Genomic DNA, 25,011 nt, shown 5'->3' with positions numbered 1-25,011 from the left:
GCTCAGACACAGCATCCATGTCTTGTTAGTAAGCTCCTATTCGGGGTCCCTGTGTGCAATTGGACAGTGTCCACAAGCTTTATTACTAATACAGTCATCATGCAGGAGTGTTTCCTATAGTAAATTTTCAAAGCGTTTTGTGGACTTGTTCACTTCCTTTTGCTTAGTTATCAATCAGGCAAAAGCTTTCACTCTTTGATTCTTTTGCTATTTGAATTAGTTCTTCCAAATACATGAAGGCAAATGGAAAAACTTGGTATTTCCAGCATGCCACACCAGTTATCCTCACCTGTGCATATCCGGCTCATTGGCTGTCCTTGGGCATCTCATCTGGTTGGAGCTAAAGAATCCATATACACTTGATTTGTTAGTTTTCCTAACCAAAACAGGTTTCCCAACAAAATTTGCAAAAGTAACTCAATAACAGAAGAGACAAGACACTCTAAGCCCGTTTCATATGCTTTACACTGGATTACTAAGACAGCACGAAAGAACTGGATCTGCATGGGCTAAGACTGCATAAAATCAGAGTATAAATGGCACAAGTCATTCACATCATTACTCTGTTTCAGAGCGTTTCAGTTTTTTAACTGAAGCAAAGAAACCTGTATGTTTCCCACCCTAAAAAGGACATAACCCCAAGACAGAAATATTTTCTTGCTGTTAAGCAAGTATAAAGCTTACGTTTATTTGCAGTAATAACAAAGCTTCTTAAAACAAACGGAAGTGAGCACCAAAGATAAAGGAAACTTTGCCATTGTCTTGGACATTCATAGTTAAAATAAAAACTCCCTGAACACCTTGTTTGAAGGCTTCATAAATTCACAATGATATTGACTAATATGTCCCAAAAACTTAGTGCTCTACATCAACAGAGGTTCTGTGCCTACTTTTGGGCCCATAAATTCAGCTGACTATTTGCCTACTGACTGGCCCCAGCGCTACTATTTTTCCTCATTATTGGGAATTTTGTAAGCATACAAGTTAGATTTTTTAAGGTTAGCTCCAGTTACCTCATGCTTGTTTTCCACTGGAACACTAAAGAAAATATAACCAACACTTAAATGTTGAGAGAATACGTATGAATATGAAATCTTGTGGTTTAAATGGATAAAAGGAGCAAGAGTAACTTTTCCTTAAGTTCAAGGACAACATATAGAAGCACACTAAATTAATGCAATTCTGATAAAAAGGTTCAGAACTTATTCAATACCTACTTAATCAACTTCAACAGCTTCTGAGAAAACAAGAGCTACGAATGACTCTGCAGAACTCTAATAAAAGTACAGAAATACGTAAGGTATTATTACAAATTTAAGAAATAACCTGTCTTTATGCTCAGATTCACAAAACTAAAGAAATTCTGAGAACAAATAAAACAGAAAACAAAGGAAGTTAAAGAACAGGTCAACTTCTCCAAAATTAAGCCTTCAGAATATCCTAACCAAAGCTCTTGATGATATTTTGGCCTACCAGACAACTGTTTGGAATTCACAATATTTAGAGAAAAACAGTGATATTTGTATCTTTCATTTTTTATGAGGTATAGGCAGCCATAAACCACTCAGATTTGTACTTTAGTCTTAAAAAGCCAAGGGAGTTTTGAGGTGGAGGTGGTTTTTTTTTGTTTTCTGGTCAGGATTGGGGGGACTGGAGGGGGAGGATGACTAAGGTGGGTTTTTTACACTAATAGGACTATCCTGGGGAAAAGTATTGGTAAGTTTAACAATTTTGCATTCTTTCAAATAGCTGCCAATTTAACATCATGCAGGTTTGGTTTTTATTTCTGAATGCTAAAATCTCCTTTAAGGAAAGGAAGAAATGCTAATGAACCTACAGTGACAGAAAACATGAAGAAAGAGGACAGCCTCCAGCATGTAAAAACCAGAGCACCCTTTCCTGCTGAAAATGGCATTCTGGAAAATTATTTTTAAAAATGGAAGGAAAGTTAAGGTAAAACTGTTTGTCAGAATGAAAGTGGAATCACAGAGATATTACTTTGGACAAAAGCACTCTAGCTCCTAGTATCAATATCACTAAGTTGGAAGAAAACTTTGTTTAAAGAAGATCATGGAAACCACAACACAGATGATCACTAATTAATCCTCCCTCCTTTATATATTTACATCCTTTGCAAATAGTATGCATTAGCATGCTTCAGGACCAGCCTACTAGACAGACTTAAAGCCAAGTTACTAGAAATATATTAAATAGAACTTTATTTAAAACAGCACCCAATATCCTCAAGATTGAAGTAATCACCTTGCAGAAGTCAAATAAACCTACTTTTCTCAAAGTGGCTCCACAAGAAAAAAAAAAACCCCCAAAACAACCAAAACTCAAAAACTAACTCATCATTAAAGCTCCAAATGAGAAGAAGAAAGGTCCTGCTGCAATACTGAAGTACTTCTTATGCAAAACTATCAACTCATCTCTCTGATTTCTTAATGGACATAGCTGAACTTCTGAAGAGACTACAGAACCTGGATGCCTTCAGTTTTACTGAATGTCAGTACATTGTCCTACATATTGCCTTCATTTAGAACTTTGTATGATCTTCCATAATACAATATTCCAACTTTTAACTGTTTGTCTATATACAAATGTTGATAAATATCTATAAAGATATACAAAGAAACACAACCGCTTGTTTGCTCTTGACATAACTCCTTGCTAGACAAGTCATCATCTCTGCTCATCTCTGGTAGTACTTCACTGGACTGAAAAACAGAAGGCAAATTCAGAAGTTGTTTTTACTGTCTAAAAGAGATTTCTAAAAATGAATTACCACAGTACCCGCACAGTATTTTTAGAAACACCGTGACGTTTCAGTTCTATAGGAACCTGAATGGCTTCTCCCAAGCATCATTTCCATTTTTTGCACTCTCCTTTATGCAAAAATACCTTATGCCTTCTAGTGCTCACTACTGTTGGTAAAACATTGAAAAGCAACAGCAGTCTTACGATTGTGATAGAGACAGATACCTGGAGAACAATTTTTTTCTGGACAAGCTGTTTCTCTTCCTCTCCCAATCTCACAGATGCCAGAGAAGAAACATCTCTCATCCACCAGCTCTTTCAGCCACATGCACAGCAGTGACAATCACAATGAACTTCATCAGCAAGTCTCACCACCTCGAAAGTTGGGGATCAAGGGCTTGGCATTTAGGGGAATATGGCACGGAACACTAGTGATGTACCCACCTTACTTCAAAACACTAACAAAAGGAGAAGTCTGTAAGAATCCATGCTAAAGCAGCTTACCAAGTCTACTGCTTTTCATCACTCAAGTTACTTTTGTCCAACACAGTACAAGGACACAGAAAAAAACAATCACTGTCCGAAACCACTTTTATAAGAAAACAAGTCAGACAAAACAAACCTTCAAAGGTTTCCCCAAAGCAAAGATCTAAAAAGACTATGGACAGTACCTACTATCTTTGGTTTATGTAACAACACAAGCCAACTTTCCACCTCAGTTTCTGCAGCACTTCAGCTCAACTTGCATTCCAGACATGCAAGCTCTACTCCCTCCCATTCTGTAACTGCTCCAAACCCCTCCAATTTTTTCACTGCAGCTTATCTAGGGTAATTCACCATCGTAATTCCCCCACAACTTACCTTCCCCCTTTTACCCCAGCAAAAAAACTGTCATAACGTATTTTTTTGCTGATAACTACCTGATTAGGGAGTTCTAACTGCTATTTTGTTCTTAACTTCCTAGAAGATGAGAAACTCTTTTTTAAAGTAACTTCAGAGTGCTAATATTCACTACAATTCATATACAGTGCAGTTATTTTCATTACATGCCACAGATTCTCAGTTTTAAAGTTTTGCCCAAGAACAGAAAAGATTAGGTGATTTCAATATGTCAATAAGTATGTTAAGAAAAAGGAAGCAAAAAAGGGCAGAGTACTCACTTCAGTGTGGGAGAGAACTGCGAGAAGCCAGCTGCAGAACTGCCACTTCCCACTCCCTGTGACAGCACACGCAATCAAGACTTTCTCACAGAAGATACACTCATAGCCACGGTATTAAAACAAGAAACCCAGAACTTCTGTGTGAAGAAAAAAAGTTATTTATATTGGAATTTTGCAGGCAGAGCCTGTTCTCTGTTGAAAATATTGTTTCTAATACTGAGCCAACTTAGCAGTAACAACAAAAATACAGCTGTTGGAAAAAAATACTCCCCTTCTCTGCCCTCCCTACCCATTATCACAGGGGAGAACATAGAATCCAGTGTCTTTGGTGAAGGCTCCTAAAAACATTCATAAAAACACACAATATTCTTATATGCATAAATACAATAACCTACGTAAGTATAAATGTAATAATAAATACAATAAACTACAACCACTGTTTTGGTTGTTGGGAGCCTAATTTTAGGATACAAATTCTATAAACCTCCAAACTCTTCTGACTGAAGAAGATAAATCCAGAAAACTAAATTAACATAAGAGACAGTTCCCAAAACTCTACAGTCACAAAACTGTTGTATATGCCCACATCTGAAGATGAAGAAAGGTATCAGCAACAAACATTATGAACATTAAGGGCTTTCCAAAAGTAATCATCAAAAATTATATCACATAGTGCTCCCAGGAGAGCTGAGCAGAAGCAGAAGCAAACAGGAGAAATATACAGAGGACAATCACTCCAGAAGATAAAAACTGAAGCTAAAATAGAATAAAAAAACCTTTTAGCCAGAACACTCACTGAAGAGCAGCAAAACAAAAAAATACCCCAACCAAACCGATGAAAACCCTAAACCATAACCACCACCCATTGACTGCAGCCAGGCAGGTAACACACACTAGCCACTTCCTACCAGCAGCAGCAAGGAGCAGCTTCAGAGCTGCCACACTTTGTGGGCAGATATTAGGATCAGTTTTTCAAAAGCAGCCACCTGACCTCCTTTTGTATGCCTTTTTGGAAAGCCCACCCCAGACCCTACCAAAGAGCCACACTGGGAAAGTAGATGGGATAAAGCACAACTCAATGCTATCAATCTACCAAATTATTATTCTGTGAAAAGGGAAGCAGAAGGGACTCATTACTACATTTCAATGATTACAGCTGCTAAGGAATTCCTTGTCTTTCACTCAAACTAAAAATGGATGCATCAGGCAAAAGCCTGTAAATAAAGGTAAATTACAGAAGAGATACTTTGCTGTGGAAAATATTTTTACAAGTGGGTGTTAACAGCTGGTCCAGAGAACAGGGAAGGTACAATGATCTCAATTCACGTCTTCAGCTATAATTGGACCTATCAATAAGGTACCTGCAATTCCTCCCATCCTGTTTTCCTGCTCTACTACTTTGTAAAGATGAAGATTATCAAGCAGTCATTTATGGCAAGCAAAAAATACAATCATTCAAATACTCACAAAATAATGTCCCTTTATGAAAAAAAAAAAAAGTCCAATTAAGTATAAGTATCTAACTTGTAGTGTTCAGCATACTGAAAAGTTACAACACACTAACAATAGGCCTGAAATATTCCCAAACCCAGCAATGTGACCTTTATTCTGATTTGAGCATGAACTTCGCATAAACTGGATTAAGTTTCAAGAAATACTGAATTACTAAATAGCCTATCATCCTTAAACCACTTAACTATTTGTAAGACAAAGCACTCAATATCAATCAATAAACATCAGCTAGAGAATTCCATTTCCAGTATCTGGATTAAGTATGAACCATCAGTTCCCATACCAAGCGCATTACAATTACTTCTACTGGAGTGAGACTTCTCTGTATTCCCAAGTTTGCTCGAAAGTATTATATCAGTTACTATTTAGTGTAACCAAAACATGCATACGCACTGTTAAGCCACTGTCTTCCCCCATTTAACCTCACTGGCAATGTAAGGACACGGCTGCAACATTTTGTCAACCTAACAGCTGCTGTGTACAGTTGAACAGTGACAGAAAGGCAGCACAACTGCATATTTTTAAAAATTGTTTTATTTCTTAATTATTATTTCATATGTAATTATGTTATAATAAATTTCATTATGAAATTTTAAAAAGCTTGCTCTCCTTCTCCTCTACCACTATGGGTAAATCCTATGGATTCTGGGTAGACTTTGTACCAAGATGAAATATTCACTACATGACACTGAATTGCAGACTAGGTAAGTAACATAGCCTGACTATCATGCTTTTTCAAATTTTGAAAACAACACACATTAGAAGTTTATGCAAAGTCATTACATGCTCTTTCTTGATGGAGAACTGTGATTTGAGCATCAAATTACATCCCATAGGATTACTGCACTGTTAGAGGTGCACGGTATTTCCATCTGGTTTTACATGGCCATTTCTCATCCTTGTGCTTAAAGAGCTTTTCTACAAATCTGTGAACAATGTGGGCATGCCTTCTACCATTACTGCTTGCATGAAAGGTTCCTATTAATTGATCTAAGGGACACAATGTATACAGGCATTAACATTTATGTGAGCTTTTTGTTTGGGGTCTTCTGATTTTTTTTGTTAATCAGGCATAAAAAGGATATTTTTTCATGATACTACAAACTTATGAAACCCTTTAACTCAGTCTGACAGTAACTTTATGTACATCAGCCAGAATGACCAACAACCACAATTTCCACAGGTAACGTAAGCTCATTATGCACTACAAATAGGAAGTTTGCATCTACATTGGAAAAAAAAATTATGCAGCAAATAAAAATGTTAATTATCAAAATCAGCTTACAGATTTGGGTTACAGGCAGAGTGCTCAAGAAGACCAATGAATATATTTTCAGAGAAAACAGACGTGTTTTGGTTTATTTCACTAGGAATTCTTTTATGCTCTGAAGTAGGGTGGACATTACTTTCATCTGAACAAACCCAGTTTTGGAGATTATACCAAGTTTACCCAGTCTCAAAATCAATTTAAGTGAGTACAACATTGTTTAATTTTATTGTCATTTCCCAGTCTCTGGATACATAATACATAGTGCTCTGCAATCCAGAGCACAACGGAAACGAACTGAATGTGGCTTGTAGTAACTAATATTAGAGCAATGTTTCTTACTAAAAGAACAGAGGGAACAAAACAAGTACCTTAAGGCAGGCCTCTGACAGTCACATCACTTGAACTTTGCTGAAGATAAAAAGTTGCTTGAAAATGTAAAAATATGAGGACAGTGTTACTGACACAGTGAATCAGCAGCTGTTCAAAAATCTTTAATTCAAACCAACTTCAGGCGAAGCTGCAGAGCAAGTCACATAACTATTCTGTATTTTCTCCAGTTTTAAGTTCTTAGATCTTTTGCAAGGTGGTTGGAAGTCTGAAAGTGTTTGAAACTAGTAACTGTGTGTGAGCATGCGTATGTTTTATTACTATTGAGAATTTTACTCCTTTTTCAGTTCAATTTCCTCCATAAGTGACCTGAAAAGGCTTGAATTTAAAAAGTATACACAGTAGTAGGCTGTTCTAATACTTGCAAGTGTAAGCACAAACTATTGCTCAAGAAATTCCACTAACAACCCTTGACTTCAGTGTCCATATGAAATTCAGTTATTTTAATGTCTAAGGCATTGCCATTCTTGTTTAATATCCTGTTTATTCAGCTGCTGATACTCCAATCAATCTTTTCTGTACTAAATAACCTCAAAAAGATGCTCTAAGTGGTCAGTGCTTTTTTCTCCTACTAGCTAGGCCACATGTTGAGATTTCAACTCCCTTTTTGCCTTCACTTAAGAACTTTCATACTTTCCTAGACATATTCCTCCTAGTGCTACTAAGTATAAATCAGACACTAGACTTCATGAAACTTCTGGGAAAAAAAAAAACCCAAACAAAACAGTACACCCTTGGTTGTTTGGTTGGTTTTTGGGACTTTTTTACAGTGATACTTGCCCAGGACTTTTTTAAATTAAAAAGACCAAAAATCATACAGACTGAGCAAAAGAAAACAAAAAAAGTATAAAAAGAAAGTCAAGTCTCTTTGCCGACATTACAGGTTTTTTCCTCTACAAGATTCCTGTTCCTTGGGTATGTCTTTTCAGTAAAAAAGAAATCTGTTGCAATGAATACTAGACACCAGAAGAAACTATTCTAAGAAGATACCTTGAAGATTATTCATTTCAATTCTCACTGTAATTCTTGTATAACTCTGCACCATATCCCTCTGCAGTTGCATTAGACAGGTTTGCAACATCAGCTCTGACTCTAAGTCAGTGTAACAGGATTGACACACTGTGCTGCTCTTTCATGCACTCTGCTTTAACTCCTCTCCAATAAGAAAATTGCTGCATTTTCTCTGCACCTAAGTGACCCACTAAAAGATTCCCCAGATTTACTTTGCATTGTCTAATTGGTCCATTTATTCTGTCCTCAAATCACCAACCTTGCACAAGTCAGGTAGTAAAGAATCCTATACAGAAGAATCACATTAAGTTACCAAAATTCTGAAGCACTTCACCCTCCACTGTGAAGAATCTTCTCTTTAAAATTTGTTTCCTAATTTGAATCAAAAAATTATGTTGCAACTTGTATTAAAAAAAAGTCAGTAAGAGATAACAGTCTATAACTGAATTCCACAAATGCTTATCAGCCTCTTACGAGTGTTTGTCCCAGGTGTTAATTCATTACTCTATACAACATGAAATTACTTCTTACTCTAAAATCTGGTGCACATTTATTCCTCATATGCGTTTGAAAGCGAAGTTCCACGACACAGTCTTCATAATTAAATTATGTGCTAGAAAGGGGGGCAGGAATCAGAATATCAGTGCAAATGAAGTTGTGCCTAAAGGGCTAGAGCGGTACAGCACTGATGGAAACCTGTTTTGATAGATCATACTTGTTTTCCATTACCACTGTGACTTGTCAGTTTACAGACCACAACAGAACTATTTCCAATAGGCTGAAGATTACACACAAGCCATAAGAAAAAAAAAAACTTTCCACATTTCACGCAAGTTACATTTGTCAAGATGATGCTCATCACTGCAACCTGGTAACACAAACTTTGTGAGAGAAACCGTCAGATCCTGAAGCTGCTGGCAGCCCGAACACACGACTTTGATACCTGAACTGGTAACTTTTACCTGCTGTTGTAAACCACTTCTGCGCCGGGAGCTCTACTACCGCTCCCGGAGGGCACACGGGCCAGCGCCGCGGCGTGCCGGGGACTCGCCAGCCCTTGGTACCGACACCGGGCGTTTCAGAGCTCCTCCGCTGCACGCCAAGCAGGAAAGGAACGAAGGGGAGGGGGAGGAGCGCACGCTCCCCCTGTCCTAGGACGGCAGCACAACCTTTCCCGGACTGGCCACCAGCACAGGGAGGCAGTGTGGGAGGGACCCGCACCCGGGAGACGCGCGGCGGGGCGCAGGCGGCCCTGCGGGACCCGCCGGGGCGGGCGGCGGTAGGGCACGGACGCCTGCGGGGCCCCCAGGGTGACCCCGGCCACCCTCGAGCGACAGCATCGTCCCGCTCGGCCGCCCCCGCCCGCGGGGCATTACCTGGCTTCCCCGGGCGGCGCGCCCCGGCCTCAGGCCCCGAGCGGCGGCCCCGGGTTGCCCAGCTTCTCCGTGCTTGGCAATGGCGGCGGCCCCGCTCCCCCTCCCCGCTCCGCGCTCACTGGCTGCGCCGCTTCATGTGACCGAACAAAACCCTCCTCGACACAGCCCTTTGTGTCCCGCCCGGCCGGGGCACCGGGAACGCCGCTCGCCGGCTTGGGGAGGTGGCGAGGGACGCTGGTGGGGACAGAGAGAGGCGACGAGGCGGGCTGGAGAAGGAAAGGCCGGGGAGGGCAGTGCCTGCTGCGCCTGCCCGATTTCCGCCACGCCGCCGCTGCCGCCGCCCCGGCCCGGCCACTTACCGCGGGGCGGGCGGCTGCGGCCGAGCCGCGGTGCCGCACCAGATCGGAGGCGGCCGCCATGTTCCCGATGCGGCAGGATGGGGCAGAGCCGCCCGCTCCGCCACCCGCCGCTAGGGCGGTCGGCCCGGCCCGGCCCGGGTTGGACTGGGTGGGCTCCGCTCGGCCCCGGCCCGCGCCCCCGGCCCGCGCGGCTCCGCACCTCCCGCTCTTCTCCCCCCCCCCCACTTCGCGGCCGGGCGGGGGCGGCGGGGGCGCGATACAAAAAAATAAATCGTAACGGGAAACTCACGGGCTCGCCGGGCTGTGCGTCACGCCGGGGTTACGTCCTGCGCGCGCCGTCGTGACGTCATCGCGCAAACCTCCCGACCGCCCCACCGCTCCGCGCGCGGCTACTTGCATACGCACACACGCGCGCACGCGCCCCGCGATGGGCGGAGAACGCACGCGCACGGCATCACCTCCCTCCCCCCGCAGGGAGAGCGCGCCCCCTCCCCGCCGGCGGCAGGCGCGCGCCCGTACCGGCCCCGGGCGCGGCCCCGCGGGCTGCGGGCAAGGCTCGCCCCGCGCAGCTCCCCAAAGGCGCCGGGCGCACAACGCCGGCTGTCAGCGCGGCCGCTGCCCGCCCTGCGGCCTCTCCTCACCTCCCCCCAGGCCTGGGAAACCAGGTCAGGTGCGGCAGGATCTGCGCCGGGGCGCTCCCGAGCCGGCGGGGAGGCAGAGGCAGGCTCAGGCCGCTGCGGACGGGCCCAGGGGGCGCGGGGAACCTGAGCGCAGCGGGCACGGCCCGGGGGGCCGGAAGCCACGAGGTGACAAAAAGTTCGGTGCCATTCTTCCCTCACATTAATGCTGCTGAGGCAGACCCCGGCTCAGAGAGGGAATTCTCCCGGAGTCAGGGGAGAATGGTAAGTGCGTAAAGACTGCTTAGGTGAGTTAATTTTTTCCCTTCAGACTTGCTGGGCCCGGAGAATTTCACACTAGAGTGAGAAGCTGATAAAGGCAACGTTAGAGGTGTGAGCGGTGGTCAGAGAGCTCAGGGAGACAACAGATGTCAGGAGAGAGGAAGAAGAAAAACAGGGCACATACAATTCAAAAGGGGGGAATAGGTAGAGCCAAGCACTGTCAGTCATTCCAGCCTCTATTCCCAGAAAAGTACTGAAGCAAATAATCACACATCTTTTAAGTACATGGTAGCTAATGAAGTGATAAATTAGAGCCAACATAGATTTGTCAAAAAAATCACATCAAGCCAAACTCATCCGAAGCTGTGACAGGATAACAGGCCTTGGATGTGAGTAGTGCTCGATCTATTACGCCTTGACTTAAGTAAGGTTTTTGACACCATCTCAAAAATTAACTGAGCAAGCAAAAAACATAACATAAGGAAATGACTGCAGTGGTGCAAAAATTACATCAGCAACGTTTCACTGTGACGAATAGCAGGACAGAGCAAATGTGGTTCCCTGGAGATGGGTATGTCCTGAGTTTGATACCAAGTCTAATTATAAGAGTGACAGAATACAATTTACATGGATTAGATTTGCCAACAATGTCAAACTGGCAGAGCTGGAAGCATGTTGCAGCACAAGAAAAGAATTCAAAATCTTCCTGAAAAAGTGGTTGCAGAAATATGATGCAATTGAATAAATACAAGTGCCAACTTCAACATTTAAGCAGGAAAATAACAATTGCACAATTGCAAGACTGGGAACAGATGAATAAACACCAGGTTTACAGAAAAGGGGCTGGGGATCAGAGTAAATCTCAAACTGAACATGCATCAACAATGTCACACTGTTGTGAAAAAGCTGCAGTACAGAGAGATGCGTAAACAGAACTGTCGTATCTAGGACATGGGAAGAAATCCTCCTGTCTAATACTGGTGAAGCCTCATCTGTATGTTTAGATTTGGCCTCTGCATTTCAAGAAAAATGTCTTTCAAAAACTTCCAGTAGAAGACAGTACGGGGGGGAAGGGGGGACGGACGGACAGAGAATTTCACCATTTTAAAAGATGTGACCCTAATTGAAAATAGGAATGTGTGAGATTTTTTAGTCTAGAAAATAAAAGATCATGGGCAGAAAAATCCATTGTTCACTAAGTCCACTGCAGGCAGGGCTAAACTTAACAATTTTAAACGGTACTGAAAGAAATTTCAGTTAGACATTAGGAACAGCTCTATTACAATACAGATAAATAAAATTGGCATATATTCTCTACAGGATCCTGGAAATGTTATTAGTATGTTTTTTAATATTAAGTTAAATATCCATAAGAAAAATATAGAAGCATTTGACTGCTGTGAAGTAATGGAGGCACACTAGGTAATAATTGTTTTCAGCATAATTTTCTGTAGCTGCAGTTACTATCCAGATATCTGTTCTGATCCTATTTTTTTCTGATAAAAGTGAATCCCAGAGGTATTGAAACATTTAATGTGTTGTTGTGATCTTATGCACAGGTGTAGATATCCCCTTTGGGAGTATTTGTCATGTTACAATCAGTATAGATGTGTGGCAACATATGTCACATGCTCAGCTAATTTGCTAATTTATAAACTTTATATACCACTATAAATTCCACATTTAAAAATAATGTATGTGTTAGTGCTCATGTAACCATCGTCTATCACAGCTTTTGCTTTTCTTTGCTTTTTCTCCATGGTACCAGAGCCTAATTTTCCCCAAAATCCATTTAATGTGGGGGTTTCTCTGGAGCTTGCCAGTTAGGATAAGGCAGTGTGAGCGGTTTATGTTGTGGGACTGAGACCCACCAAACTCAACTCATTAGAGATGACTAAAAGGCCATTAAATAGGCCAATTTTCAATCTCCACTGAGTTAGACTGAATTCAAACTGATAGCCCACAGGCAAAAGGCTATGAATTTCATTAACAGTACCCCAAAGCATTCAGTCCCCTAATGAGTGCTAATATTATTCTTCTGAGAATTAAGCTTGTTTTCTGAAAGTATACATTTATAAAATCGAGTTCTAATTATTTTGGAGCTTGTAAGGACAGTTTTTTCACTGCTATTAAACACAAGAAACATTATCATCTTGTGCAATCCAGAGATTTCTTCTAAGATTCTTACATCATATGTGCTCCATACTAACCAAAATACAAACAATAAAAATTTGAAAAAGCAAATATTAATACTACCCCTATTCTTCTGGCTGAAAATCATGTATTTTATTGCATGCAATCACTTTAAGGTCATCACACTTACTTAAATAAAATTTGTCCCATAGAAGGTAAGATTTAAGGAACAGCAATTCTTGCTTCAATTCTGCAATTAGTAACTGAAGGAAAACACTGAATTCCATAAAAGTATTAACTTATAGAATAAGATGCAGTGTTTTATTATATTTCACATCAATTTGTGAACAAGTAAAATGCTTAGCATAAGAAAACCTGAACTTCAGTTCTAATGCTGCCAAATCCCACAATTTATTAATAGTTTACAGATACCTAGCAATTTTTTAATCTCTCAACTTAATACCTGAACTAAAAGGTCCAATTCCATTAGCACTAGTGGACTCTTAAAAATGCTTATGATTCATATAATCTGTGGATCAAAAGCAAAATCCACATTTGGTGTGAATGAATAGAGCACATAAATGCGGTATTTCATTAAAATGGCAGTGTGGTAAAAGATTATGTCCAGTGGTGTCAGAAGTCTTTTTTGATTTCTAATTCCACTTCTGTTGCCATTTATAATATGTGAAAAGTAGTAGATGATCTTAAAGGTTGCATGATGGATTAAGAAGACTTGAGAAATAGACACAAAATAACACAAAATTGAGATTGCATGTCTGCATGAAGTAGAAACTTTAGGATCAGTGAGGCATTCTAATGTCAGTAAAAGAACATGTATGGCCAGTAAAGAACCACACAATAGGATTCTTGAAAATCAAGCCAGATATTGCATAGCTGGCTTTTTGTTTGCAGGAATTCTGGCTGCGTCCTGTATTTTTTTTTTTTTAATGCAGACAAGGCCTAATAATGGTAAAAACAGCACTTGAAGACCTCTTGAGAGAATGATGCTACCTAGTTCCTCCTGGTCTTCAACATGGCTATAAAAAGCTTAAACCAAGGCAGGTTCTTTAAAGTTAGCAGCAAAGTATGATTAACTGGAACCAATTTAGAAACTGTTTCTTCATATAAACGTTTTTGTAGCTGAAGCTGCCAAGGGAGAGCTGGAACAGGTCTAAGCTGAAGCATTTTGAATGAAAGAAGACTGCAAATGCCTCCTTGTAATACATAGCAAAATCCCAAATGCCTGGAGGGAAAACTTTTTAATGATAATTTCTTACATTTATGTAGTACCTTTTAATTCCCTAGGACCCCAAGCACTTCATTAACTCTATGCAAAAAGCTTCACCATGGAAATATCACCACTATATGCATCATTCTTTGAAAATTTCATATTCAGTTGACACATATTCTGCTTATCCTGTGTACAGCAAACAAAACAACAACAGGTAAAATATTAAGCTCTGTACTTCTGAGTTCTAGAACAATTTAAGGCTCTATGGTTTACAAAATGCTCTCATGTAATGGATACATTTAGTTTAGCCCGTTCATTTTTCTTCTCCATTTACTATTTCCATCTCATCTTTATACCATAGCCCTTGGTAGAAAATTTTGTCTTCCATAACATTTTCAAAATTGAAATGATTCTTGATGTCTGAATTTCAGACAAAAATGGTCTCTATAGGGAAAAGTAGCAGCTTTTATTAAATTCACTACCATAAACTGAAAAAGTAGAGTTTTTGAGTACCTAAGATATAATGTTGGGATTTTTTAAGGTGAGATGGTTGTACTAATAAAATCCCTTACCTTTATGTACTAAGTTTGTTTTGTCTTTGCCCTTAGACCCTTGTAACTACAAAAACACACAGAAGAATGATGATGTGAAAGATATCTGTTTTTCATTGTTCAGCTTGCCACAGAGTTTTTCTTTTCACCCTAGAGAGATGTTTCTGGTTTCTTGGCCTTTCTTACAATGACATAATGCTGATTTCACGAATATCCATGAATTTAGGAACTCAATGTACTGGTTGTTTCAACAAACAGTAATCAACATTATTTCAATTGAAATATTAGAAGAACTAATAAAAGAATTAACTGGAGCAGTTTGATTTATCTCAACATTGCAAAAACTGAAAGGGGGAAAGTGACTTTTCCTAATATTTTTTTTTTTGCGGTTTGAGCTGTTGATTCCTGTTTTGCTGGCTTGCTTGTTTCACAGGCTCTTTTGAAATACAGTTGTCAATGTTAATTAAAGAGGACTGTCTTGTCTATTTTTCAGACAGAAAAAAAAATGTATTTTATTTATAAATTTAGTCTCTGCTATAAATCAAGATATTCTACGCATCTTTGTCAATAGGAATTAAACTTTTAGAATTGTCAGTAAATTATGAGAGCACTAAGAGCATACAGGTAAAATTAAAACCATTAGCCATTAAACCTACATCTCTCTTAACAGTGATCCCAAGATAAGGTTACTCCTGAAATAAAATATTTTGCAACAGAAGGGTGTTAGACAGCATGCCTAGGGAAATATTACTGTTTGGCTGTGGATCGCCTTTAGAACTGTCCTAGTGTTGTAAGTGTTTGAGATCTCCCAGCTAGGAGAAGATTGCCCAGATTACATAATAAAGACAACTGCCACTCTGTTTTCTCACTGCTCAGCTTCTGTCCATAGGCAATGGTAGGAAAATTTCCATGTCTGTTGCTTAGACCTGCTCCCCTTGCAATTACAGGGTAAGGCCTGTGCTTGCAGTTACAAAACAGCTTTTGTCAGGAGGACAGCAGTTCGTTCCCAGCTTCCCACAGTTGTCTCCTGTTCTCAGTCTCACCACTATGGAGTGTTCCTGTCATCTGCCACTGGTCAGAGGGGAGCAGCTGCTGGGGCAGCACTGCCTGCCTGGCACACCAGGCTCCATTCTTAACTGTTCCACAGGTACCACCACAGGAAACACTATCAATTACAAATCTTGGATTAGTTATCAATAGTATTTAATTAACCTTGGTCCTTATGCTTGTTTTATTTCATCTGGTGTTATTCTAATTCATCCTCCATTAAAAAGACAACAGCTAAGCCTACATCTGTGTTCCCTTCAGGAGGATCTGCCATCTCTCTTCTCATGTCTGAGTTACTGAGCTCAAGTCTCACAGAATTCAAAGATCACAAGAAAGCAGATTAGTGTAGGAAAATACCACCATATATTATAACACTGACCTTCTTAAAAACAATGTATTGCTTTGGAGAGTTGCCATTTGCATCACACACAGGAAGCATTAATATATGAAAATATGCTATGAGCAATGAAACCATAACAAGTTTCTTCCTGAATCTGTTGATTAATGATAATTTAGTGTGAGGGGAAGAAAGCAGTGGCAGTAAACTGGCCTTCAACAGATGATGGAAAAGGACCTAAATCTAATAGGTATAAATTGTCATAGCTCTGCTTAACTGATGATTCAGTTCACATTATAGTGCCAAAATGATACACAGGGAGAAGACAGAAATAACAATTTCAAGATCCTTGTTTCAGGTGTTACACTGGTAGCCTTAACATCCCCCTGCAGAGGTCACAGTACAAATGAATCCTGCTCCTACCACTGTGGGCCACATGCTGGACCTTTGCCATGACTGCACTATGCTGGCAAAGTGTTAGTGACGAGAGGGAAACTGCACTAGACCTGAGAGTGTCATGTTCTGTCTCCTTCAAGGCGTGTCACCCCATTCCTACATCCACCTCTGTGACTACCATCAGGGTCACACCCATGTCTGCAGCATATTGCACACCAGAGCAATATCAATGTGGAGAATTAGTGACAAGGATCCTTTCAGGCACACTCCAGCTCCAAAGCTGTGACTTCTCTATGTCCAGTGAGGGACAAGGTGGCACAACAGGAAGTCACCTCCCTCAGACAAAGACCATTTCAACACACTCCCAAAAAGGAAAAGGCTTTGCTAGTCAACCCCCACCACTCCTGTACTTCAAAGTCATCTGGCCAGATGGAAGCCAGGACAAAGATCCAAGTGAAGACATCTTCACCAAAAGCCTTTGCCTTTAGAAGCAAGTTCCATATGTTTTAGCTACACTTGAAAAATGAACAGCGTCTCTCAGTTGTCAAAATCATTGCCAGGCATGATTTCAAACCACCTTCTTTTCCCTGCAGTTTCCTACTCCTCTGCCTGGTAGGCAATTGCTACATCAGCAATTCTGATGTCTCTCACTGTTGCATGGACATACGCCTTCTTGTCCTTATGCTTGACACAAACAATTACAAAAACCTTTATTATCATTTGTTTGTAAAGTGCCAGAGGTTTGTGTACGGGAAAATATAACAATCGTACTGAAACAAGAAGTAAAGAAAGCAAAAAAACCATTTTACTACTATTAATGTGGAACTACTGGGTATCTTATTTTGTGTTTAGGTAAGATCACAGCAGCAGAAAGTCTGTTTGATATGCCATACCTTCTGTTTGTTTCTTAATTGTAAGGAGTTTGGTTTTGATCAAGACAATTAATTATGAATATACCTGAGTTTTCTAACATCAGAGATAAACCTTAAAAAAGAACTACAAAAGCTTTTTTAGACTATATTGTAGTGTATGGATAAGTATATATCTTCAGGGCATAAAAACAGACATCTTTGTAATTGAATCCTGAAATGGAGGGGGGGGGAAAACTACATAAAACTGTGGTAGTTCTACACAGTCTTACACTTAATATGCAATTGTGAAAAATTATTTATTAAATTTTGTGGCTGTACAGAATCAGTGTATGGCGTGTATGTTAACAAAAAGAAAGGACCAAGTTACAGCCTAGGGTTATTATAATGACAGCATTGTTACCCAGTAACTTTTTCGTTTCCAACCTCCCTGCCAATCCCTTTTTGTGCCAAAGGAAGAAGAGCATCTCTTAGCTCCTCAGTTTGACCACATCCATTACCACTCATCTGCCAAAAAGTATCTTCAGTGCAATGATCAAAAGCTGTATTAAAAATTTTGCTTCTCTCTTGTTCATCCAGTATTTCCATATCACATCCCACTTAAACTCTCAGGTGAATTATTTTGAACAGCAGTTCATTTGCCATTATCTCATTCAGGAAATACTGTCAGGTTTGGGATTTGCAGGCAGATCTTGTATTATACCACTACTGTTTTTAGTGTGAAGCTCATATGAACAAAAAAAGTCTCATTATAAGCTTACTGAAATAACTGTAAAGACTTTAATAAGCTTTCAACCAGGCTCTAAGAAAAAATATTCTAACACTAATTTTCCTACTAACAAAAATCTACATATTTAAAATAACTGTAAAATAGTTATTTCAATATCCTGAAATGCATGCTGAGTAGAGGCTTCTCAGACAAAAGAAAGAGTGAAGAAACTTAGAAGAACAGTCATGTTCAGTTTTAAAATTTGTCCCAGATTCACAGCCCTTGGCTCTGGGTTCCAACAAAGTGTGTGGAAATGGACTCAGATAAAGCTTTGGAAGTGTATTTTTAGTTCAATCGTGCAGATAATTCATAGAGTAAAAATGGGGTATCTGTAAAAGCAGAAGTAGTCAGCAGAGCAGTATAATTTTGGAAATTTTAGCAGAAGCAGCTATATCTAAACACTCAGGAAGCACTCAGATCTGTCTACTAGTGTGTCAAATGTGTCTCTCTAATTCCATCCCAAGCACGTTAGAACTTCTTCTTAAGAAGTTACGTGTGAATTGTCATTCAAATATACCTCTGGCTTTTACTTACCACATTTATATTCTACTCTAAAACAGCTCAGAAGTTTTTACTTACTCTGCACAAAAGAGAATTCTGATTTTGAATTTTAACAGGAGCCAGATAATGGCGGTTTAATATTTCATGCAGATGTCTTAATCAGCAAGTCATTTAACCCAATCAATGTAAGAGAGTACTTTTTAAAGTATCCCATTTACGAATAAGCAATAACCATGTTTTGTCACATTTTATCAATTATGCTTTCCAAAAGAGGAGGGCGTCATCTCATTTGTGATAGTTTTAGGAAGCACAGCTCTCCACAGTGACTGTTAAAATGGCACATGCTGGGGAAAACAGTGCTTATTAGGATTAATTTAAGACAATGGGTACTCACTAAGCCTGAATTGTGTATGATCACTTCCACCATTAATGCATTACAGTTTATCTCATCCTTTAAAAAGAAATAATTATATATTGAGAATTCCTTTTTTTTTCCCTGACAGAGCTGACAGAATTTAAATCTCAGGCCCAAAGGAGGAGAGCAGTGGCTCGAGGCATGCAGCCCTCCTGTGCTGCAGCAGAACAGTGCAGAGGGCAGTTCAGGCCAGCAAGGGCTACAAGGACCAGTGACAGCCCATCCTTTCAGGAGTTTCAAGGAGTAGGTTGTGGAAAATTAATGATGCCTGACTGTCAAAGCTTGTGTTGATCAAACAGCTCTGCAGCCTGCTGAGACCAAGAGAGGCTGAAAACGCCCTCTGAGAGCACATACTGCTTTTGCTGCATAGGACCCAGAAACAGGAGATCACAGTGCTTCACAGTAGTTCAGGGAGCTGATATCGGGTGTTAACAAGAGGCCCGGGCTGGAAATGAGGGTGAACACTGAGGACAGGGAGCCACCATTTCTAACCCCAGGCATACGTGAACTTTGGCCTCTTTATACCTCCTGTGCTGAAAAGGGTCATTATAAAGTACAGCCTGGAGCAACGGCAAGTGGGGGAGCTCCTGAATGCAGAGATGTTGGGAATCAAGGTAGGAAAATCATGACAGGTGCATAGGGGCTGTCCCTACCTGCTGTGGTAGGTCTCCAGATCTCTTAGGTACCTCTGTCCCATAGCAGCAGCAGGACACCATGTGAGTCCTTTCCAGAAATCACGTGACATCAGTACACACATACCACATACAACCCACAACCTACACACCCCTACCTTTATGTACAAAGCCTCATCCATCACCAGCCTTCTGATCCTGCTGCAGCAGCCTGTTGATCTCTTCCCTGGGATGGTCAGCAGTCCATTCTGAGATGACCCACTCAGGCCTTCACTTCAGAAACAAAATCTGTAGCACTCTCTCCTTTTGCTTTGCAAACAATATAGAGCTACCTTCTGGGAAGGAAGGTAGCTGATCCTCCTCTGGGTTAAGAGATGCAGAAAAGGCTTGGCTCGTAGCTGTGGCTTCCCAAATGTGGAAGACTGTGAGAAGGCCAAACTGTATGCAGACGGCAGCTCAGGGCCAGGTGGAGGGGGCTGGACTGGGGGTGATGAAGAGCACATCACTGTTAACCAGAGGGCTGCATGGCCAGCTGGTGCTGAACAGGTGTGGGCAGGTGTGGCACACAGGTGCAGAGCTGTAGTCTAAAGATTTAGCCACATGGCTCTGTTGGACAGGTACGGGGGTGCTTCTGGGAAAGGCACTGAGCACTAAAGATGGTTCAGATTCTGTGTATGTGGGGAAGGAACTGAGAAGGTTTCCAAGCAATTTCCCTGTAGCATCCTATCTGGAGCACTCCCAGGGTGTCCCAGAGGGCACATGATGCTCAGGCAGTAGAGCCTTAATGGTGGCACAGGAGCACCTCTACTGGACAGAAGGACAAAACTAGTTAGCCTCCCCACATCTGGCAGTTCTTTTGTTTTGAGCAGGATGAGGATATTTTACTTTCAGGGAGGGGAGGATGACTGAACAAGTCCCACTTCCCAGTAGGAGCAGGAAAATTAAATGGCTTGGGAAGTACTCCACTGGCAATGTCACATGAGTGATTACCTGTGCACCTAAAAGGAAAAATAACCTAATATAAAATGTAGTATGTATCAATCTCAAATTACAATGCCTCCTAACCATGGGATCTCAAAAAGACCCCACAAGCTCAAGCCTTGAGTTTCATTTAATTTAGAAATTACAATTTTTTTTTTTTCCTACACTGGGCTGGGTTTGAAAAGAGACTATAGAAAAAGGAACTACAATGGAAGAGCTTGTAGAAGAACCCAGAATTTCTCCTTATTTTATATGTTACTTCAATGGGACTTTAAGTGTAAGAAGACTGGCCTGGTCCAGATTTGATCATTCTCTTCCAAAGCCTGGGAAACTTGCAGGAGTACCTGTGCTTCAAATTCTGATTCATGGGAATATTATTTTGATTTTTATTTTACTAGTATTTAAAAGCATTCACTAGAAGTTCCTGCAGCTGTTTGGCCACATAATTACAGACAGACTCTAATTCCTCATGCATGGCACTCAGCAGGGTGTAATCAGAAAAAAGGCCCCAAACCTGTTCCTGCATTCTAATAAGTGTGTGTGTCACTTTGTAGGAGATCAGAATCCTGTCCAAATTCTGCAAAGTCTAACAGAACAACAGTTGCCAAATGACAAAACCTATCAGAAGACACAGAGTAAAAAGGCACATCTTTGTTTCTGATCTTCACAGCACCAGTACTGGCAAGAGAAATGTCAAGGTTTCCAAAATAAAGCCAGTTAACCACTGTAACTGCTATTAAATATAAACAAAGACATAAAAGTAGAATCGTTGGAAGCCAGTATATAAATGTTTGAAACAGTAGCTATGTATACAATTACTGCTTTGTTAACATGATCTACTCCCGGAGCTGTGCAGCTCCACTGCCTATGCTGGGAACACAGGCACAGATCTCTGGGGCCTGTAGCAGGAATTCCAAGAGCAAAACATATGTGCAGCCACATTGGAGTGGAGAACAGAGACTGCAGAGAGGTGCAGCTTCTTCCCCTTTACTGTCAGGCAGGACACATTGCACAAGGAAGCAGCATGAGTACCTTCACTGTCCTCCCCAGTAACTCCCCTCATTGTAGTGAAGGCCAGCAAGCTAAATTCATGACAGCAGCTAGTTGTTTTAAAGGCTCTGCCACTGTGGCAGTAAGAAAACATGTACTAGCAGCCTAAGCCAGGTAAAATTACTTGGAAGATAACAAAAAAGTGAGAACTTAATGGGTATTAATTACTATGTTAAAAATACAGCCGATTTTCTTGCATTGACACAGCTGTTCAATAAACAGTGCACTGTTCAGCACTGATCACCCCTAAGATATGGTAAATAAAGATGGCATTTTCCTAAGTAAGAATTATAGTCTTGTCTGTACACAAAACCTGTATCCATTCAATTTAATAAGTAAAGAAATGGATGCAGTACCATCAACATGCAGACAAAATGCAGAGGGTAAAATGGCATTGTATGGGTCTGTTCAATACTTAAAACTTCAGCAGCCTCATTTTCTGCAGATACAATGCCAGCATTTTTCATCCGAGCACAACCTACAATGATCCAGATTCTGGATGTGAGGAACAAGACTCTGATCCACTGGAGTCTAAGCTGGTCTTTTGGGGAATGGCTAAAAGAATCCAAACATAACTGTTTGTGCAGAATTGCACTGAATTGCTCTCCAAGACATGGCCATTATTGGACTATTCCTGGCGCTTCAGTATTACAAAAGACATACACTAAAATAATTATTGATGTCATTAAACTGCTGTGGTGTTGAACACATACTGCAGTCAAACGTATTGAACGTTGGCAATTTATTATTTCAGGTTTTATGACAATGCCTCTGTGGTAGTATTTCTGCAAATTCTGTAAGTCAGATATAGGAAGGAGAAGTCTGCACACTATAAAGTACCACAGAACTGAAGAGTTGTCAAAACAAAATGAGCTATAAAACCAATAATATTCAGGCAACTTCACTCTCATTAAACACCTAATGATGCCACAGGCATATTAGTGGGGAAATGCTCATGAGGCTCATGAAGAATTAGGAGAAAAAAAAACCAAAAAAAACCTCCTTCTCCTAAAACCGCTTGCCAAGCTGTTTGTACATTCTGCTGCAGGCAGTTTCTTGAAAAAGATGGAGACATGAATGGAGACAGGCAGTGACTATTAGATGCTGATGATGGTGAGGGCAAGCAGAACTGATGCTAGAGATTAAGGGCTACATTTTGCTTTCAGTTGTCTTGCCTGTCTCAACATTTCATAGTATTTAAATGAATCTGTTACATAAGGCATTTCTCCTGTCTACGCCGCTCAGCAGCCATATTCTCCTTTCTGGTATGGATTGTCTTGGGAAACTTGCCAAGCTGTGACAGAGCAATGCATAAAAGGAAATCATGCTCATAAGCTGGGGGTGGGGAGAGCTGCAGGTGAACAGCTCAGTGCAGCAATATGTATACACTCTGCTGTCTCACAAACTGAGGGTTTAAAGGAAAGGGGAGCCACAGTGCTGCTTTCAAAAAGTGCATAGGGCTGCTAAAGACCCCAAACAATCCCATTCATTTGCTCCAGGGACAGTGTGAGCACAGTGGAACAGAACTGCTCAACACTGCACTGGCTGCTGCTTTGGCAGGTTGGAAGAACAAGTAAGAACTTTCTCTTAAGATGCCAGAAAAGTCGCATCCAGTTTTGGAGCCCATTCCTAACAGATACTGAACACCTCCTTTACACTAAGGGAGTATCTAGACCTTTTAGTTAAAGACAGAGGGAAACACAGGTGGACCCTGCCTCTTGTAGGAGTAAGTTACCACCTGCCTGCCAGGACCTGCCTGCAAGGTTTGACATTTCCTATAGAATTCAGGGAATGCACTCGTTGTTAACATTAATTATTTCATTTATTAATAGTCAAGCTTTCAGGTAGCTGTTGGCTTTTCATCTCTGTATCTCAAAATACTTTATAAAGGAGATCATTATCAACAAAGGAATACAGACATCTTCATTTGGGCTTTGGCATGTAAAGAGTGTCACAGTTCATGTGTAAAGTAGATTTGCCAGCTCAGCTTTACTCTGGCCACCTGAAACTCCAAATCTTAAATGATTGGGGGCGGGTGGAGGGATTCTTAGCTGAAGTTCAGTAACACAAACATCTACAGGAGATAAGGCAACTCTACACAATGTTGTGCCTGGCTGGAAGATGTGGAGGTCAAGGAGACTCTCAGCTTGAAGTCTACAACACTGCAGCAACCTCCATGCATCTCCAGATCAGACCGAGATTCATTACTACAAGGTACTGTTGTGGATTACTGCACTGATCACTTTTAACTGCTCCATCCCTGAAGAAGATTTACTGTCCTTTCACCATCTTCACTTGCTAGAGCAAAAGACAGGTAAAGAAATGTGCTTGAGCTGATAAATTTTTTGACAGTTTTGTACTGCACACAGACTAGGGTTTTTTATCTTAATGACCTGCAGCTGAAACAGATGTTTTGCTTTAGTGTTTTAAAGCACTTCACAAAACTTAACACTAATTTATTCCTTCATAGTGCAGGGGAAAAAAAAAAGTTTGATATCGTTACTCACATAACAGAATAATGTGAAAAATGGCAACAGATGTGTCTAATTTAAGCATGAATAAGAAGGAAGTGAAAAAAAAAAGACAATGATGTACTAGTGATTAAGAGAAATATGATGGCTTGGTTAAGTCAAGACAATTTCTTAGGGATCTCTAGTGAGTCCCGAAAGATCTTCCTAACAACTTGGTCCCTGATTCAGCAAGCACATGGAAGTGCTTAACTCCAGCTGTGGAGGTTATCCCACATGCTTCATTTATAATACTTTTAAAAGCTGTATAGCCAAATGAATGCTTTACAGTTAGGAGTTGAGGGATCAATGGCATTGTTCCTGTAGACAGTAAGGCACTTACTGTTTACACAAACTACAGACATCAAAATTTGAATATCAGAATAGAAATAAAGTCAAACTGAAAATACATTGTTCCTGAAACATGAATAAGTGCTTTGATTTCTGCAACGCAGACAGAGCATTGCAAGATCCATAAACCGCAGCCAGGGACTCACTGAGAGCTCCAGCTTTCCCCCCAAGGGGTGCAGCTCCTGGCAGCAGGGATCTGATCTGCTTTGGCAACTGCCTCTCATCAGAGACTGTCCCTGCAGAAAGAAAGGTCCAACTTCAGCTGCCTTTCCCTTTAAAAATCTTTTGTAAACCTTCAGAGACATGAGTTTCACTGAGGGATATGCAACCCTTTAACAATCCACCACTGAGAAAAAAATTACTTGCAGGGATGCACTGAACCTGGGCAAGGAGTGCATATAAGAGTGTCCTACTATTTCTGCGTCTGGTGGGATTTGGGTGCAGACAACCCATCCTTCATTGTTGGTACTAATTTTGTCTTAAGCCTGCCTTGGAAGGTGAAGGGTC

General features: G+C 40.8%; 2 protein-coding genes across 7 annotated transcripts in view; one reads left to right on the top strand and one right to left on the bottom strand.

The window, feature by feature from the left end:
• Positions 1 to 10,198, bottom strand: part of ZNF644 (zinc finger protein 644) — a 51,991-nt gene extending 41,793 nt beyond the window's left edge. Inside the window, exons 1-2 of one of the 6 annotated variants that reach the window (XM_048313460.1) lie at positions 10,125 to 10,155; positions 3,921 to 4,057 (exon numbers count right to left, since the gene is read on the bottom strand). The gene's annotated coding sequence lies outside the window, so the exon portion shown is untranslated. Of the gene's footprint in view, positions 1 to 3,920; positions 4,058 to 9,835; positions 9,939 to 10,124 lie in introns of those variants that run through there. The other 5 variants (XM_048313462.1, XM_048313459.1, XM_048313464.1 and 2 more) reach the window with 5 other exon arrangements.
• LOC125330113 (translation initiation factor IF-2-like) lies at positions 9,913 to 17,623 on the top strand. Its single transcript, XM_048312951.1, has 4 exons — positions 9,913 to 9,973; positions 10,310 to 10,737; positions 14,173 to 14,312; positions 14,707 to 17,623. The coding sequence occupies exons 1-4, from the start codon at positions 9,913 to 9,915 to the stop codon at positions 14,714 to 14,716; spliced, it is 639 nt and encodes a 212-aa protein (XP_048168908.1). The 3' UTR covers positions 14,717 to 17,623.
• Positions 17,624 to 25,011: the final 7,388 nt, after the last annotated feature.

The sequence above is a fragment of the Corvus hawaiiensis genome, chromosome 9, assembly GCF_020740725.1.
Source record: "Corvus hawaiiensis isolate bCorHaw1 chromosome 9, bCorHaw1.pri.cur, whole genome shotgun sequence".
Classification (NCBI taxonomy): Eukaryota; Metazoa; Chordata; class Aves; order Passeriformes; family Corvidae; genus Corvus; species Corvus hawaiiensis.
This window is presented reverse-complemented; position numbering and strand designations above follow the sequence as displayed.

Excerpts from the sequence above, each read along its gene's own strand:
- LOC125330113 (XM_048312951.1), top strand. The coding sequence starts at position 9,913 with ATGGGGCAGAGCCGCCCGCTCCGCCACCCGCCGCTAGGGCGGTCGGCC. Across the intron at positions 9,974-10,309 it reads GTCGGCCCGGCCCGGCCCGG|GGAGAGCGCGCCCCCTCCCC; the intron begins GTTGGACTGGGT and ends CTCCCCCCGCAG. Across the intron at positions 10,738-14,172 it reads CCCGGAGTCAGGGGAGAATG|GACCCCAAGCACTTCATTAA; the intron begins GTAAGTGCGTAA and ends TTAATTCCCTAG.